Source organism: Agelaius tricolor, unplaced genomic scaffold (assembly GCF_023055355.1).
Source record: "Agelaius tricolor isolate 1412-34295 unplaced genomic scaffold, bAgeTri1.0.p SCAF_9, whole genome shotgun sequence".
Classification (NCBI taxonomy): domain Eukaryota; kingdom Metazoa; phylum Chordata; class Aves; order Passeriformes; family Icteridae; genus Agelaius; species Agelaius tricolor.
The window spans coordinates 36,162,709-36,182,184 of NW_027269269.1; the positions used below are offsets into that span (position 1 = coordinate 36,162,709).

At 35.0% G+C, this 19,476-nt stretch overlaps 1 protein-coding gene across 2 annotated transcripts in view; it reads right to left on the minus strand.

The window, feature by feature from the left end:
• NCAM2 (neural cell adhesion molecule 2) overlaps positions 1–19,476 on the minus strand; it is a 273,942-nt gene that overhangs the window by 58,459 nt on the left and 196,007 nt on the right. For both annotated transcript variants that reach the window (XM_071433665.1, XM_071433666.1), the window contains exon 12: positions 9,844–10,017. In XM_071433665.1, coding sequence (XP_071289766.1) covers positions 9,844–10,017 — 174 coding nt within the window. The remainder of the gene's footprint in view (positions 1–9,843; positions 10,018–19,476) is intronic.

Genomic DNA, 19,476 nt, shown 5'->3' on the forward strand with positions numbered 1-19,476 from the left:
GCTGTTCACCATAAATTTACTTGAGAGTGTGCAGTTATGAAAAGCATGAAAGGTCTAAATAGGATATAGACCAGAGTTATCACAACAGCACCAGGTGAAATACATTTGTAATGACTGATTCTCCCTTTAATCTCCTATTAAAATATTTACTACATACTCTTGCAATCAAAATATCTTCCATTTGTTCCTACAGATTTTAAGTCTGTGTCTTGAAAAAACCATAAATCACATTGTGCAATGAGCTTTGACTGGTTGACTAAATGCAATTACAAACACAGAATTACCAGGAAAAAAAGAGTAAGTTCATATAGTGGTTATATCTGCAAAAACTCAGTTGCTTTTAGTTATGAACTCATGCTGTGCAGTAAATTGTCTGGATTCTCTTCACTTCTCATGACATTTTATTCACCTTTAAATGTGAAAAGTACATCTCATTCTCCTGATGTTTCAGGTCTGTATAAAAACCTGAAATGTTTAAACATCGTTTTCCCTTTACACTTCTCACTTTCCAGTCTCTCTAATCCATCCATATAATTTAGTTTAAGACATTTATTTACAGTTCAACCTTTTCAACCACAAGAGATTTTAACAGCAAAGATTTGGATGGATGCCAAAATTAGTATAGAGACAGAATTAAAGAGCTGAGTAACTTTCTTACATGCAGGCATATACACAAAATAAATTAGATAAAAAGTGATCTTTGTCCTCATATTTATTTTTAGCCTATAGTAGTTATAAAACTGCATACATTCTTTCACTTTTGTTTTTTTTTTTTATGACAACTTACCATTGAAAATTTTATTGGAAAATTGCATAATGCCATTTTAACCCAAGAATGAAGATTTAAAAAAAAATTAAGGACTTTTTATTCATATTATTTGTATCAGGTCTTACAACACTATAGCTTACTAGTATATGTCTGTCTGTGTGTATATATATATATATATATGCAATTCCTGCCTTCTTGTAATTTCAAAGCAGGTTTTAAGTTGAGAAAACTATTTTTGAGTCAAACTAAATACTCAGTTTATTTTGAAAAAAAAAAAAAGAGTTTAGGCTTATCAATAGTATCAGTAGATATTAACAGATAAGAGGAATGCTCAACAAATTTTTTTTTAAATATTAACAATTATTGCCAACTGAAAATGGCCAATTTCTTAAATGAAAACATTAATTTTAGTCAATTTGACAATGATAATAAATATGACATAATAAAAAATTGGGTATAAAGCAACAATATATTTTTGGGGTCCAGCTTTATAGGGGGGTTTGATCCATGATTTTGCTGTTCTTAAACTGCCTGCCTAACAGTCTGATAAATGAAGAACCATATCCTAAAGCTCAATTCACAACACAGAGTTTTTTTCTGAATGGCTTATGCCATCACTTAGCAAAGTCAAAACCTCTGAGTCTTCAGGTACTTCTAGATTTCTGGTGTACATACATAGTGTTCCAGAAAGGCATAGACACTCCTCATGAATAGTAACTGTTATTGTTGAACTGAATGTGATCACAATTCATGCCATAGCGAGTAATCTGACAGATATGACAAGGAATTAAATGTCTCAAGATGAATTTTCCTCCTGGGACAGGCTGATGAAGGCATTTTTCCTTCTGTTTTTGCAGCTTGCAGTAGAAATTAATGAATTCTGCCTTGAAGATTTTCAACTCTGAAAGTAATTTTGAGTGATGACTTAGCCTACCAAACTATTTGCAATTTATTTCGGTTTGATCTATAAACGATACAGATATATTCTCCTTAATCATTAAACCCATTAGGAAAATTATTTCATTATATGGGATTCGTATCTCTCAGGAATCTGTTTAGAAGTCTTCCTGGTTTAATGGTTAAGTATTGTTACACTGGGAAACTGTTTCAGTAATCAGTGGGGTACATCCTTTCATGCTTTAGTACAAAAGAAGCAGTAAATACAAAATCTGCAACCTAAGAGGTAATACATGTGAATTCTTACTAGTCTGTCTGTTAGATTTCCTCTCAATTTCAATAATAAGAGATAGTAATGGCTTTGTTTTATAATAGGAAAGAATATCTTCTGCCATAATGGTGCTTCTGAAATCTCAGGGGAAATCTGTGAAATCTCAGAAGAAATTCTTCCCTATGAGGACAGTGAGACCCTGGCACAAGTTTCCTAGTGAAGATGTGGACACCCCATCCCTGGAAGTGTCCAAGGCCAGGTTGGATGGGGCTCTGAGCTACCTGGTCCAGTGGAAGGTGTCCCTGCCTGTGGCAGAAGGTTTGGAATGAGATGAGCTTTAAGGTCCCTTCCAACCCAAACCACTCTAAAATTCTATGATTCAATAAAATCTTGAAGTCTTCTGAAAGAATGTTTGTTTATATGAAGTCCACCAAAATGTCCTGCTTAAGGACAGAAAATCAAGTGAAGCAGTTTTATCCAAAAACCTGATCTGCACAGACAAAAACAAAATCCCCCAAAACCCCAACCCTCTGCCCCGCTCCCAAAAAAACCAAAACACACCACACCATTTCAGGGTTTGGAATGTTATATATAATTATAATGTAAAAGAGAAAATGGAATAACCTTTTTTTAAATTTACTGGTTTATGTTTCTTTTTTCACTAAGAACTTTCATTGTGAGTTGCCTACATCATTGGTATCTTCTCATTGGTATAGCCAATTCAAAACTAAATAGCACAATACAGAGGGAGAGGACTTCAAGTTTTGATGACCTCATCAACATGGGCATGTACATAACTTCCTCTAACTTTAAGGACATTTGCAGTAAAAGGAGCAGCAGTACCAGGCAGAACACACAGCACAGCAATTTAAGGACATGTCTTGGGTAAGAGAAAACACCCATCCTCTATAATGCACCTTAAAACCCAGTTAAATGTATGTGAATAAAATAGTAGAGACAGGATCTGGTTTGAAAAAAAACCCCACTAATTTCACAAACAAACTGCTAAATATGGAATTTCCATGCACAGAGACATTTAGAACTCAGGGCAAAGCCCTAGCAAAACTTGGAATTTGGCCCTGCTGCAATCTGGGGGAATTGGAGGTGATGATGACAAGAATCCTATTGGGACCTCTAGGAATTTAGGAAGCTACATTAATCTAGAATTTCATGAAGTACATGAAATGTAGTGTACCCAGATGAAAAAGGAAGTAAACAGAACCTGCTGAGATTTGAATGCGAAATTACAAAGACTTAGTTATTTCAGATTAGAGCTGTAAGTTGTTAAAACCCAGAGAGAAAAACCTAAAGTTATGTTGAAAGCAAGTATTTGCATTAGTGCTTGTAACTGGATAACTCCTTATTAGCTGAATTTACCTTAAATTTATTGTTGTTAGTTTTCCATATATTTAAGATGCTGTACAACCTCAGATGTTTTCCTTATGCTGTGTTTATTTTTCAGAAAAGTAATATAATGCAACTTGTTCACCTATCAAAGGTTTTCTTTTCTTCCAGAAAGAATAAATATTTCAAACATTTCTTAGCTAGAAATATTTTTCATCCTTTCACTTTGCCTTTAAATGGAAAATTGTAAAAAACATATTTCACTTATTCTTGCCCATAGTCTGATTATGCTATCACAAGGCTTCAAAAATTATTGTCTCCTTCAATGAAATATTCACTAAAGAAATATAAGCATATGTTGATAAACTGTCTTTGGTATATTTTGATATCACTGCATGAAATATATTTACAAGTAGCTCTTTTACTATTGAATAGTATTATACTTGGCACATTATTTGTAAAGTTTCTGCTTTCTGCCATCCAAAGAATCTCTAATATCAAAAAAACATTCTTGATCATTGAAACACAAAACATAGATATAAATTCAAAAAAGCATCTCGTGTAGCATGTTGATTTTCTATACTTTTCTTTTTTGTACCCCGAAGTTTGGAAATGTATGTATAACTTTAGCTTCTATAATTTGTCTATTGTAGAAGTTATTTTATGCTAGTATCCTATAAGAGCTAAATTAATAATTCCAGGGATAATTTCACTTAAAGGGTTGAAACTGAACAGAATATCTCATGAAAAAATGCCAAGACATAGATGCCAGTAAAGTTCAGAGACTTTGAGCTTGAGGGGTTTTTGGGTTGGTGGGTTGGGTTGATGCATTTCTTAGGGGGTCTGTGTTGGTTGATTTGGTTTGGGGGTTTTTCTGTTGTTTCTGTTTCGGTCTTTGTTTCCTAGAAAAATAAATGAGATGAGACATTTCTGAGTTTTAAGATCCAGTCATTTCATGTGGATATAATTGTTCCTCATTAGAAATTCTATTAATCCAATTAGAAATTGTTCCTCATAAGAAATTCTAAATTTTCTAGGGATTATACATTAGGGACTTCCCTGAAACTCAGGAAAACTAGAACCTTCCTCAAATGTCTCTAAACTCAATGAATGAGAAGTCTTGCTTTGAGAAGTTTATGAAGTTTTTTATATGAAACACAAATAATTGAATTTTAAAAATTAAAATTTAATTAATTGAAATTTTTGCCTAAAAAATTCACAGGATCAATACTTAGAAATAGGAAAATGAAATTCTGATCTGGAATCTGAAAACTTCTAAACACAAGTAGTTTAAAGAAAGCAAAGGTGGGGTGTGTGTCTGGATGAGTGTGGGTATGTGTGTGTGTGTATTGGCTCCACAAATCCCCAAATGTGTATCTCTCTTCTCTAAGACTGCCAGCCATCCACCCATGCCAGAGGTGAAATTCCACAGTAATTTCAATATAGAGCTGTGTTTAATGTATTCCTCATGTTGTTCTATCACCAGCAAATTGAGTAGCACAAGAAATGCAGAGACTGTTTTTTTTTCTTGGTGTTTCACTCAGAACTATAAAATGTTTTGGGAAAAAAAATCTTTATCTCTCTACCTGTAAATTGGAGAACAAAGGAAATAAAGTGTTTTGTATTCCTGTTGAATACACTCAAGTGTTTTCAGACAGTGAACATTTTTCAGGTTTCAAGCCTGCTTCCACAGTGGTTTGGATTTGTGTAAAAGCTGATTTTTACAAATGCATTATCTGCTACCTGTAAACCAGAATTACTAATGTCTATAATGCTATCAAGACAAAACAAGACCTTGATGGCTTCTTTATTAGAGTTAAACCAGTGGTGCTTTCTGAGGGATTGAATGTGAAGAACTGAATTTCAGAGACTCTATCTTGTTTCTTCCTTGGAAGTCCATATTGCACAAAACTATTTGTAAACATAAAGGAGTCTTTTTCTTATAAATTCTTTGTTGATTAGACAGAAACAGATCAGTTAATGTCCTTTCTTTGGAAACAAAACTGCACAGAGGATTGTGATAAGGTGATTTTTCCCAGCACAGGTATCTCTTACAGCTTGTCACTGGCTTCTTTGTGAGTACAGAAGAAAGCCTGGCAAATGCTCTTCACCCTTGGTTATCCACTTGCTGATGGTGGATGGGCACCTTCCCACACTCAGGGATTTTCCAGCTGCCTGGGTGAAAGGATGCAAACTCTCCTTGGAGAATTAATCCTGCCACTACTATCTGCATTTTTGCTACTTCAAGATTAGTGCATTTCTTTTCACTTCTTTCTTTTCACTTCACCCCCTCCCCCCCCCCTTGGGACTCTCTCTCTTCCCACAGAGAACTCCACTGTAAAGTTGGATTTGCAGGTAGCCTTCAACAAAACTATTTTCATATTCAGAGGAGCACCTAAAAAGTGCAGAAAAATCTCACTGCCATTTGCTCCCTGATCTCTCGCTGAATTATGAGAGTGTTGATTATGATTTTAAATCCCTTAATAGACTGAAATTGGTGTATCAGATGATTGCTTCACTTTCTGTGCTCTGATTCAATAGCTGCAATCAGCACAGACTTTCAAATGAAATCTTCTTCATTATAAAAGACAAAGGGGAGAGAACAGGGAAATAGATATTCCTGGTTACAGCTCCAAGACTAGAATTTTCTCCTTACCTGAAAACAGCTCAAAGTAGTAAAGTTTGAGACAAATGTCACCTTTAGAGGGATTTTTTGAAGAAAAGGGAAAATGAAGAGAATTGCAGAATGAATTTGCATAGAATCCACTTCATACTGCTTAATCATCCTGATTAAACTTATTTGTATTTACTGAATGATTGATTACAGAAGAATACCTAACAACTTTGATAAGCATCTATTGTAGTTTTCATACAAATAAAACAATTATAATCTTAGTTGTAAAGGGTTTTATTCATAGCTATTGGATCATAACCAAATGAAAATTAATGCCTTGCTAGCATTAGGATCAATTATTCCCAAAAAGTTTTTGAAACACCTATTAATGCTTTATTTATAAACTTGCTTCTGTAGCCACATTTCTGTGAGGCTTGTTTAATTCTAAAATGCATTTTTCATTAATTTTATGACTTTATGGTTGCTCTTTGTTACTGTGTGAGGACAACTAAATTATTTCTTTAAGTCACAGTAGAGAGAGAGCAGAAGACAGTTTAGCCTTGAAAATCCCTGTATTGGAATTCTAACAGTCTTCCAGGTACAACATCTTCCTGCATGTAAATTTTTCTGTCTCTTTTCCTTGATGGTATTTTTAGAATTGGCACATTTTGTACATTGTAGCAAGAAAGGTCTGCAGTTTTACCCCTCCTGAGTTAAATCTGACTGATAAATAACCATCCTGTAAAATTTCAGACTATTTTGTCACTTACTACTGGGAAAAAATCATGGCCCATGCATTATGTATGCACCACCACTTGAGATGTTCAAGCAGTTATCTGTCCCTGTGTAAACAGCATTTATACCTGAATCTTAGCCATAAACCATCCCTAAAATGTGAACAGATGGAAAAAGTGGTTTGGTTTCCATTAAGGAATATAGACTGAGTGTGGAAATCATGATGATCCAACTACAAATGGTAATACAGAAAACTGACTGCATTCTAAACAGCCTCCTCCTAGCTGAGATGATCTTGAGGCATGCCAGGAAAGTGGTTCTTCATTACTTAAGCACAATAAGAAACTGTCCCAAGAACATGCATTTGTTATTATCCTTTAACAAAGTATCCTAAATGTCTCAAAAAGCTGAAAGAAAAAAGCAAAACCAACCAACCAAAAAAAAAAAAATAGCACCTTCACACTAATGAAGCTTCACACAAAGAAACTTTTGCTTCTTTGAAAAATATTTCAGGAATTGAAAATAGGGATTTTGGAGAAGGTATCTCAAGGTTATCTTAACATGACACTGTAAGTAGGGTAAAATATAAATGGAAAGAATTTTAAATGGATATTTTAGAAAAATTGCTAAAACCCTCTGAATGCCCAGGAAACATGCAAAGGCTCAATATTCCAGAAGAATTCCATTTAAATTTAGTAGCATTTCCTTTTTAAAAAAGGACTAAGTTTGTTTTTTGACATCTTCATTTGCAAAAGCTTTTTCTGTTCTGAATTGTTATCCTTGTGCTTTAGTAACATGTTTTGGTTTTCTGGTTTGGCCCTATAGTACTTCACAAACAGAACAAGTTTTCAAATTATAGAATTATTATAGAATATCTGCAGGGACTTATGATAAATGAAACCAGGTCACTTTTGATTTCCCTCTACAACTACATAATGTATCTTCAATAAGATTTATGAAAACAAGGTGTCTTCTGTTTAGTAAATGTTTGACAATCTGAAGTAGTTATTGATTTCTAAAATAGTTCAGAGAGCAATTCAGAGAAATAGAGGATATATAGTCTCAATCTTTCTACACAGGGGTATATCAGTATAGATTTCAGAAAACATAATGAATTAATTATGAATTAAGTATTAATTTTTAATATTTCCCACTGTCCTTTCAATATTTATGTATTTACTACATGAGTCTTTGTAGACAAATATGGCTTTTCAGGTTGTATTCATATTTACTAGTTTTTGTCATCACTTGGAGTAATTGTTGGTAACATATGCTATTAAGAGGTATCTTTAATATGTCCAAAATGGTGTGACCTATTTTGTTTTCTCAACAAAACCTTTCAGCATAAAATTAGGAGAAAATGAAATGAAGGGGACAACACATGCTTGCAAGATGGTATACCCCCTGAAATTGTCTGTGAGAAAGAGTAAAGTATACAAAGGAGGATGTGGGAAATAATATGACAGTATGCAGGAAGTAATACAGCTCTCTGCCAAAGAAATGTTTAATATGAGTAGGAGTGGCAGCAGAGATTCTAAATGCTCCAGTCTCCTTCATGGTCATAACATTTGCCTAAGAACTGCAGGTATTTGTACCTGTCACTCTACTCCAGTTTTAGAAAAATAGAATTCAAACAAATCTTGGACCAAAATGATTCTAAGATCAATTCATATTATACAGAAATATCCAAAGTGAGCAACAACATTCAATGCTGAAAGAATATTTCAAAAGAAAAGTCAATTTTTAAAGAAGGCAGCTCCAGTAAACTCTAGTAACAAGGATCTGTGAAATTACACATCTTTCCTACTGTAATCAAAAAAAATTTAATAAACATCCCAACAACAGAAATAATATGAAAGAAAGTTTTATAAGGAGTAAGGTGAATATGTTTTTTGCAAATTTAACACTGAGGACATGTGTTTGTTCTGGCTTTACAATGAAATCAATCATCTGTGTGATTGACTGATTGACTCTGTAGTCACTGGGTTTTTACTCATTTGAGTACCTTGCACCCTACAATGCAGAGTGGTCACTTCAGGTTTTACTATTTGATATAGTTCATACCAGAAAACAACTATTGCAAATTCATTGAAGGAGATGACCTATGAGAATGTATGGAGCTATGAGAATAAAAGTCTCTAACTTGATCTGCAACATTGCATGAAAAAAATGGAAGAAGTATACCAATATCCAATAATGTGCCTGCCCTGCAAATAGAGGGCAGGCACATTCTTCTTTACATCTTCTAGTACTGAGAGAAATTCAAGCTTTACTGGAATAAAATGAATGTTACTATGATTTACATTATTACATTTATACACACAGTTACTGTGTTGAGCTAAGAAAAACAAAAGATAAGGAGTTATAAGCCTTTTTTCGAACATGTTAACTAAATGTTCATTATATGTTTCTTTGAAATAATTCTGTAATTTTGAGCATGTTCAGTTCAGTGCAGAATTTTTGTATTACAGTATGTGAAAGGGAAAGAGACACACACTTTAGATTTGTAACATTTTGTCTCCTGTGACTCTGCTGATGGCTGCAAAACCATTTACCTGCTGAAGTATTAATCAGAAAACTGTTGAGGCTGCCTTAAGTAGCACTGGAAATACCAAAAGGCATATTTGGATACAAGAGTTAACATTACTCTGTATGAACTCCCCAACTCATCAGGGGCCTAAAGAACTCTTGTCTCTTTGGGGAGGCTTATGCTCTTTTCTGCCAAGAGACATGCAAGTAAATACCCTTTCAGAAGGCATTTAATGTTTATTGAACAAACATTATATGCTTTTGAAATAGGTATCTTGAATATTAACAGGTATGTAGAAAGTTACTAAGTAGCTCACAATCAGTAATTAATGCCCAGGATTAAATATTATATAACAGCTTACTTAAAGTGATTCATTTAGGTGCATACATAATGTATATTTTCAAATGCAATGTCATTTCTACTCTCTTTGAAATGTAGAGCCTCAAAAGCTGCCTTTTGACTGGACATGAAAAATGGATAACAATTGTAAAATTTTTTAATAAAAAAATGAACTGTTACAAAGTTGAAAGACTATTTCTAACTGGTGTAGAGAGGTCTGCATTAATACAGAGATACAGCTACTGGACTAATACAAATAAAGAAACAGTTAAGAAACACTTACAGTATTTTCCTTGGACATTCTTCTCAGCTAAAATGCTTCCATTTAGTTTTTGTATACTTACTTTGAACTCCATGGGAGCGAACTATTTTCCAGGTTTCCGAGGCTACCTCTTTCACATCCACTTGGTAGTGGTGAATGGGCACACCCCCATGAGAGTCTGGCTTATTGAAGGAAACCTTGGCAGTGGTTTGGGACAGCTCTAAAACTCGTACTCCGTACGGATTTGATGGCACATCTGCAAAAGCACACGCACGGTTTAAAAATCAGCAACAACCAGCCAGACCTAAGCAGCTGATAATCGACCCACAAAAGTCTCCTTAGAGTCTTCCAGGGAGAAAAAAATAATATTGAATGTGGTGCAATAATATTTGTGTTAGATAGACAACTTAAGCTTTCTACTACAGAGCTGTAAGAAAACCACCTTAATTTCCTTGTATGCTAAATTACTGCAAAAATATTTTCCATTTTTGCCTTTGTTTTATAATATGATCTTCCTTAATAGCTACTTTCATCATATAAAAATGTAAGAGATCAGACTGTTGACGGTATAATTATGCAAAAGAGAATAACAAACTTTATATCAAATTTAACAAAACAAACAGTTACAGCTAATTAGATCATTCAGAGTCTAAATTCTTTTAAATAAGCTTATGACAAAGAACCTTATAAATAATTTAGCCATTTTATGAAATTCTGGAACCAAACTTAATACATGAATCTCTTTTTCTTTTTTTTTTCAAAGACTAGATTTCAAGCTACTAAGAAAATACATTAATGGAAGGTTTCTTATCCTCTGCTCAGCTTGAGAACTAATTTACAAATTAGGTTGAAAGAAATATTTTCTCTGAAATCAAAAGCAAGAGTATATCTTTTAAAGTAGAAAGATCTATGAAAATAAAGCAGGTGTTTGTAGGTGCTGAAATACTACATATGAAACAAAAGACAAAAATAACATTGGAGTCAGTACATCTTTAAGAATAGAAATACTATATTATCTTTATGATTTGTGACCAAACACATAGAAGTCAAAAGACTAGCTTTTCTAATTGTTCTATATTTTAAAAATTTAGAATTATAAAAAGTGATATTGAAAATTATAGGAAGAATTTTAATTCTGTGGACAGAATACCAGGATTTGAAACACCATTAAAAATTTGTTTTCTCATCCATTTGAAAATTATTTGCATACCTTCTTTTAGATTTGACATTGCTTTTGTCTCCATGCTATGGAAGATATTTTTGTAAAGACATGTCAGAATTTGAGCCAAAGCCTGTAATTCAGTTAGTGGGTAATGAACCATTTACATAAAATATTGTCTGTATTCAAAGGCTGTCAGACAGTGGTGAATAAAAAGAAATCAATCTGAGCTTCACCCAGCATCGGTACTTGAATGAAAATGAGACAAAAATTTGTACAAAATATTAAAGAACTGATTTAATGACATATTCAGTCACAAATTCTCAGGAAATGGACACTGCCAAATCTGGTCTAAAGGCACTGATTTATAAAACCTCTTAATTACCAGAAACTTAAACTTTTTTTCAGAAGACCATCTCTGACAGTTGTCAGACTTGAGTGTTTGCATGCAAATACCACACCTCTTACAGCTGGTATTTCTGATTCCAGGTCTCCTGAAACCTCCAATACTTGCTGTTCACCAGGTTAAATCCAGCATAGATTTTTTTAATGTGGATAAGAAAGTTGTAACATCTCTTACTTAAAGACACAACTATGTGAATCCATTACATTACAGATTTTAGTAGAATTCAAGTCTCAGCTTGAGGGATTTGAATCCTTTCCTATTCTAGAGAACAATTATCAGGATATGTGATTTCGCAAGAAATTTTCACATTTCTTAGAAAGGGATTGACAATCTGTGATCAGATAGAACATGACCAAATGTAACCAGTCTGCTATGAATCCGTGAAAACACAGACCTGGTTTTTTGTATTGCTTTCTGAGTGGGTCAAAAAGTTGGGGGTCTTTAGAAAAAAGAAATTATGTTCAAAAAACATACAGACTGTTTTTTTCTGTGACCACATAGAAGAAGAATGTGAGCTGGTTGTTAAGTCAGTATTCACCCCAAAATCAAAAGAGGATGAAGATTAGAACCAGCTTGTGACCAATCCTTCAGATTCTCCTTAGAGCTGAGAGAAATACTTTGTGTTTATGTGCTTAATGATTATATAGGGAGAAAAAATAAGTATTGTTTTCTCACTTTGTTCTCTCTTGAGCTCAAATGAAAGCTCTGAGAAGAGTGGAGAAAATACAGTGTAAGAATCCCAGCCAAGCAATCCAGGACAGCCATACCTAAGCAGAATGGCACTGTATGAGCCATGTGGACACCATCACTTGGGAAGATGAATATCAATACTCAGTACTAAAGATGAATGCTCTTTGGATTCAAATACAAGCTAAAAGCTGTTGTGGATACCAACAGTATTAAAAATAGCATCTAGACTTCTGAAAATTCTTTTTCTCTCATCAAAAGTGTTCAAAAATAAACAAACAAAACCAGGATATGAATGAATACCTAATTTCATTCATACTACTTTTATGTTAGTTTTTGGATTATATTTTTAATAAGCCAATTCCCTGGTGTTTCTGTCTGCATCAAAACAATTATTTGGTCTATAGCATGAATCAAAAATGTGTTATTTACATATCCACTCTGTTCCTGGCTTTCCAAATGCTAGGGAGACCACTCTTCCTTCTGTGTTAATGCCTCTATGTGTTTACCTATAATAAGCATGGCACAGGGAAGATGAAATCCTTCTGGAAGAACCTTATGTTTGCTACTGCAGATTCTAGTATAATTTCTGCCAGAGGAAGATATGATTGCAGTTGATAATAAGCATGAAATGAAGCTCCTTTGAAAACCCAGTACGATATTTTGCGTAACTAGCACAATGCAATATGTTTGCAACTCACTGAACTGTAAAATACATCCACAATACTACTTTAAATATGTGTCTCACATTCCAAGCCACCCACACATGCAGGTAAATTTTATACAGTTTTCAAACTTGAACGATATCAGTTGTAAGGAAGAGAGTGAATCACCTGAAGAAAATATAAACGAGATACATTCCTGGTGAAAACCAAAACCAAATACTAGAAATACCATCAAAATATATTAAAATACCTACTATCTACTTCCAACTGGGCAGATCCTTAACTTTTTTTTCCCCAATGAAGATCAATAACAGCATAATGAATTGAATCTAATTCTGTGGTTCTGTAATGAGTATGAATTTGATCATGCAAGGTATACGGCTTTCTGGTCCTGATCCAGATAAACATTCCTGCATTTCAACTGTCCCCTGTAAGCTGCAATTACTTGGAGCATTGCCGTGATTTTCGTGTTAGAATTGCAAGGCTTTTGGATCAATGTTTAGCAGGAGTGAAGAATAATTTACAATACTGTGTACTCTGAATCTCTGTCTAGAAGGATAGAGCTTTGGATTTTTCTTGTTCTTTTTCATTCTAAAACCAACCAACAAAATGAATCTTAGAGGAGGTTAGCTACAGGCAGGATCACTAATTCATATACTCTTGTAGATATAAGTTGAAGGACTACGTAGTGGAAAAAGGAGGGGATTTACTTTCTATGATTTAAAGATCACTTAGTGATAGCAAAGATACCAGATTACTTCCTTGGAAGTTCCACTGCTATATTTTTTTGTCATTATACTGCTGTCAAAAAAGGAGAAAATTCATCACAAATTCAGCCTTTAAATTAAAGACATAAAATGTCACAACAAATGCCAGACATTTTGTCAACTTCATCTTCTCTCCACAACAACTATTTCTCTGTCCAAAATGTGACTATATTTATGTATGATATTAAAGAACTGTGAGGAGCCAATTTACTTTTGATTTCTGTCTCAATACTGGTTGTCAGAGGCGTGTGGGGCAGGGGCTGCACATGTGCCACTAGCTGGAGGCAGCCAGGAGAAGATGGAGGAAAGCCTTGTCTCTGGGGAGACTTTGCCTGGTCACCATTTCACACCTCACATGGGACAGGCAGTCAGCAGGAGACCACCAAGGACGCTGCCCTCCCCAGAGAGGTTTCTCCAATCAGATGGCAAAAGGGCTCCAGCAATAGACTGCAGTGGAAGGTTGGACTGGGCCAGTGGTCTCCTGTCAGCAGGAGAGACTTTGGGAAGAGTCAGGGGGTATAAAAGTAACTCCTCAACAAGCTCCTGGGGGCTTTTAGAGACTTGTCTTTTGGCTGGGGGCTTTTTATCTTTGGGCTTGGTGACTAGGACTTTTTGTGCCTTGATTTTTGGCATTTTTGAGTCTGGGGGCCTTTTGGTTCTTGGTTTTTTGGTTTGGCTCCAGTCTTTTGACGTGTGCTTCTTGCCGTGGCCTCAGCTTGCTTTTGGCTCTCCTGCCCTCACTGGCTCTTGCTCACCCTCATGTCTGTCCTTCCTCCCTGTGTCCCTGACCAAAGCCTTGCCTGCTCTGCCCCCATGTGCCTGCCTCCGGTTCAATGCCTGCTTTGTGTCTCTGTCTCCTCTCTCTCTCTCTCTCTTCCCACCCCAACCCCCCCCACCTGCATCCTTTTCCATTTTCCTTCCTCCAGTCTTTTCTAGCCCTCTTTAGTAGGTCAGCTCCATTTTTTGTTTGTTTGTCGGTACCAACAAACAGTTCTCAGGTACAATGTTGTTTTGGTTGACTGAATTTCATTCTAGATCATCTATTTTTAAAAGAACTTGCAGTTCCCCACATTGGAACACGACAAGAATTAAATAAAATCACATAGTATCTCCTCCAAACAATAGGTGTAAAATTGCCCCTCATCTATTTTGTACCCAGTACATAACGCTGGTTTGCACAAATGGACTTTGTGATACAATGGCTTAAATAGAATTGGTTTGGTTCCAAAAATGGTATCACAGCTGATAGAGAAGTACACGCAGAATTATGAGTTCGTATTTGCCTCCACTGATGTGTAAAGTCTCCTACAATTATGACCAAACTTGTTCAAGAAATGACCACTTTTTATCACTGGGGATTTTCTTTTCAAGCTATTTTTTTGATAGCTTTATGGAAGAAAATAATTCCCTCTCAGAGTTTAGCAGCCTTGGTTTGAACAGAGAAAAGGAAGTGATTCTGTGAGAGTGGGTAGTGGGCTCAGGGATTGATCTTCCAGTCAGCTCTTGTCTCCTGTCAGTGTTTCTACTGCAGTTTCTTCAGCTTTTCCTCTTTCTGTACATCTGGCATATATATATTGACTGAAAATAACCATGTCTAAATGCTGAATCTAAATAGCACCAGGACCTTGGCAAGGAAAGAGATGAGCTTTGGCAAGGAAAGAGATGAGCTTTGGCAAGGAAAGAGATGAGCTGGGAAGTCTAGTCCCCAGATGAGCTGGGGACTAGACTTCTGGAGTCAAAAATCTCTATGAAATAGTTTGTGCTTGTACATCCTTAGAATGGGAACAAAAAAACCTCAATATTGGATCTACATGTATTTCCTTTGCCAAATCTCTGCGAGTTCTGGAAAAATAAGCATTCAGTTAGTAAACCCAACTCTGTTAGTAAGACCACAGCTAGCAAATAAATACAGAAATAATAAATTAAAATAAGACACATGCACACAAAGCAAAACACTGCTGCTATGTTGATAGTTTCATACCTATTCTAATTGAAAATATGTTGCTGTTTGTTTAATTTTTAAATAAAAATCCTTTAGCTGATGCTGCTATTATGTGAATGGCAAGTTTTAGCAAGCTAGATTTTAGGTCTGCCCATATGTTTTTGGAGACAAGTGGGCTTTTGGCAGAATATGATTTTCTTTTCATTATACTATTCTCCAGGGAAAATTAAGTCCTATGACTTTGATTTTATTTTACCTGCATGGAAATGCAAATAAGGAAACATCCTTGTTTGGTGAACATGGTGAAACAAGGAACATCCATTACCCAGCAGCAAAGTGCCACCATCAAAACTACAGACAAGTAAATTTCTAAATTTGATTTGGTAGCCTTTGTCAGCTGTCAATCAGCCTTTTCATATTTTGGGCATGACTTTATTCCATAAAAGAGGTTACAGGGCACATTTTCTGTGAAGCTCAATTATGGTCTTTCCCTTTTGCTTTTGTTGTCATTACTCCCCATATTCACTGACTTTCTGTGTGCACAGGATGCTTAAAGAATATCTAATTCAATAAAGTGCTGTAGGAGTTCTGAGTATCTAATGGCATAATTGACTTTTTGTTTTTTAATTCCCTGGAATATTCCTGTAGAAAGGAAACAGATAAATCATACATCTCTAGCAGATATAGCATCTCCCATTTGCTCAGGGAAGCTGTGGATGCCCCCATCACTGCAAGTTCTCAAGGCCAGGTTGGGCAGGATGTTGAGCACCCCAGTCTAGTGAAAACTGTTCCTGCCCACAGCAGGGTTTTAAAGCTGATGCCATCCCAGAATACATGGAAAAAGGGGAAAGGAAAGTCTAGGAATAGTAAGGCTATGAGATCCATAGAGGTAAATCATAGTTGACTTTTTAGGGCTCTAGATTCAGCCCAGCTATACATGCAGCTATGTAAAAGATCTATGTTAATACTTAAAAAAGAGAAACCTTAAAAATTTCTCATTTAGCTCTGTGTCACAACCTTGAAATTTACCATTTTAAGATATTAAAATACCTATTCCAATAACATAATCCTAAATTACTGATGGCCATGTGACTTCCTATTTACCTGTGCAAAACATTTGAAATAATTATACTCAACTAAACAGAAGAATGCTTTTCTAGTTCATACTGGCTCTCTGCATAGTGATATTTCACATAAACTATGCATAAATTAGATTTGGACAAATCTAGGAATATTTATGCTCCCCTCAGCCTCTGAGACCCACTGGGGCAACCTGCCAAGCTGACCTGCCTTGCCAAAATTTAAGCCTGACTTAGATTAAAACCAGAGTGTAAGTAAAGTTCTAAAATACAAATTGCGGCTCCTGTGCTGACATGAAAAAACTAATTTGCAGTGGCAACAAGTGACTGTGGTTCTTTTCACATTCCATATGTACACAGATAACATTTTAAAAGCTTGGATAATGAGAAAGGAGGTCACCCATGTGTTATTTTTAAAAGTTCATCACCACTACAGTCAGGTCACGGGAACATCTGATTAAGCTTTCAACAAAACTCTGAAGTTTCTAAGCAGGCCATCACCTTCCAGAATGAAACCTCAAATACTCTGCAGCGTCTCAGTTGTTTTGAAAGGTTTAAATGGAATTCAGTCTGATTCAGTAGCTCTGTATAATCCAAGTGAACAGTCATGCTTTTTTCTGTCATACAAATATGGCTGTAAATTGAGCACCAGTTCTGAAATAAATCTTCCTTTCTAAAATCATCAATAAGTAATTTCTTAAGGAAGGCAACAGGAATAAAGATAATGGAATTTTGACAGTATGATAACTTTCTAAGTAGCATTAAAAATTAATAAAAAAAGGTAGTTTGATTGTGCTGAAATCTAGCAAATCAGAAAATTGAATGAAACATGAAGGAACAAGTATTCCTGCAGAATTTAAAGAGAAAACTATTTAGCAAAATGATCATTATTTGTGATCAAATTTACCTTAGGACCATACTTTACTTAATACTGTCTCCCAGCTAGGAATTGTATTTTTTTTCCCTGACAGAGCCTTTGTGAAAGCATTCTATGCCCCAGCATTTATATTTACAATCAAAGCCAGGAGGCAAAGCATGCTGCATTGAAATGCATGAAATGATTTCACAGGCTTTAATATGGGAAATATCAATCATTAGGCCTTCCTAATTAACCAGAGTGAAGCGACCAAGGTAATAAAACTAGGAAAAAAGCTGCATTAGACATCTTATACCTGTATCTATTGTAGTGGTTTTATGCTCCGTATCCCTGATCATTTTCTGTTTCTAGCTGATGCCAGTTTAAGTGCAAAACTTCTAACAGTGAATTACAGTTTGGGGTTTTATTCCAAAACCAAAGTCTATTTAGAGGGAAATGTTAAAAATATCAATCTTTCAGGATACTGAATATTATGCATAACACTATGGTAAGTAGTGCATAGCAGGTGGTAGTGCATAGTAGTGCACAGTAATGCACAGTGACACTCCAAATCCAGTTTTTCTAGCCCTGTTCATTATCACTACTCATAAACTTGCTTTTCTGTTTTCTGCATTTAATATCATTATCTAGAATATCCCCATATTGCTCACTTTACATGATCTCTTCCCATAACTCTATTTATCCTCACTCCCCTTTTTATGTTTATAACTACAATACATATTTTTTAAGTCTTCATTGAGTTTCCTGAAAAATTGCCTGGAAAAAATATAAGCAAAACATTGCAGAAGTAGAAAATATTAATCTGTTTAAAAAACTGGCATTGGTAATATTTCTGATATAGTTGTATTAAAAAGAAAAAAAAAAAAAAGGATTGTAGTTTATTTGTTTTCCTTGCATTTCCAGGGGTGCTCATGTGTGAATTTTCTGAAGTAAAATGACAAAATATCCTGTGCTTTTTCAATTAACTTTTCAATGCTAATATTCTTTATTACAATTGATTAGTTAATAAATTATAAAAGCAGGGGATGTAGCTAAAATAGTCATCATGTAGTATCATGTGTTGTGATGAGACGTTGTTCTGCGAACCTAAGGAAAAAAAACATTCTGGAGAATATCTCTTGAAATGCTCTCCCAAGTGTATACACATTTATGAAAAAACAGCACACAGTGGCAACCACAACATTTTCTCATCATTTTCTCTCCTGAGAGGTAAGACCCCAGAGGGACGCAAGCGGGGATTTTCCTTCCTTTCTTGTGATTTATGTTCATGGCTTCAAGAAAAGCTTTTTTTGTCAGTGGTCAAATGTAGCTGTTGAAGGAAGCTAAGATCACACCACAGCTAACACCCCAAAAAAGCTGTAAAATTAAGGGTAAGGGATGTTCTAAGTGATGTAAAATTGTGGGGTTCAGAAATTTGAACCCCTCACTTTCCTATTTTAGGAAGCTCAGCACTTTTCATGGTTCTTCAAAACCAAAAGATATATTATTGTAGAAATGTGTTCTAGAATCCTACAGAGGTGATGGGAAAATCGTTTAAAACTGTGCACTAAGTCCAAGGAGACTATTAATAAATAATGGGGTTTTATAACTCCTGAGACACCAAAAGAAAATAATTTTCCTATGGAGCAAAAATTCTCAAATAATAGCAGCAGGCCAAGTCAGAGAGCTTCCCTGTGACTGGTTGTGCATGCTTCAGCAATGCTCCCCTAAAAGTGTTCTTGGTAGGAAGGAGTCTAAAGTGTTTTTTTAATAAAATAAAAAAACCCCCAAAAAACCAACACCCCCCCCCAAAAAAAATACCCCTAAAACCAACAAACTCCAAAAAACCTAAACCAAAATAAAAATACCAAAAAACAAACAAACAAAACCCCCAAAAAACCTAGACCAAAACTTGCAACTGAAACATTAAGCATCACTTGGAATATGTGTCCTAATGAGAAAGGAAAAAAAAAAATTATATGTAGCATTAGTCCATTCCACAAAAAAATATAATTGAAAGCACTGGTAAGGAACTCTCAGTTTCTTACCAGTGCTTTCAATTATATTTTCTTGTGGAATGGACTAACGCTACATATAATTTTTAAAGAAAATATAATAATATAATTGAAAGCACTGGTAAGAAACTCTTCTTTG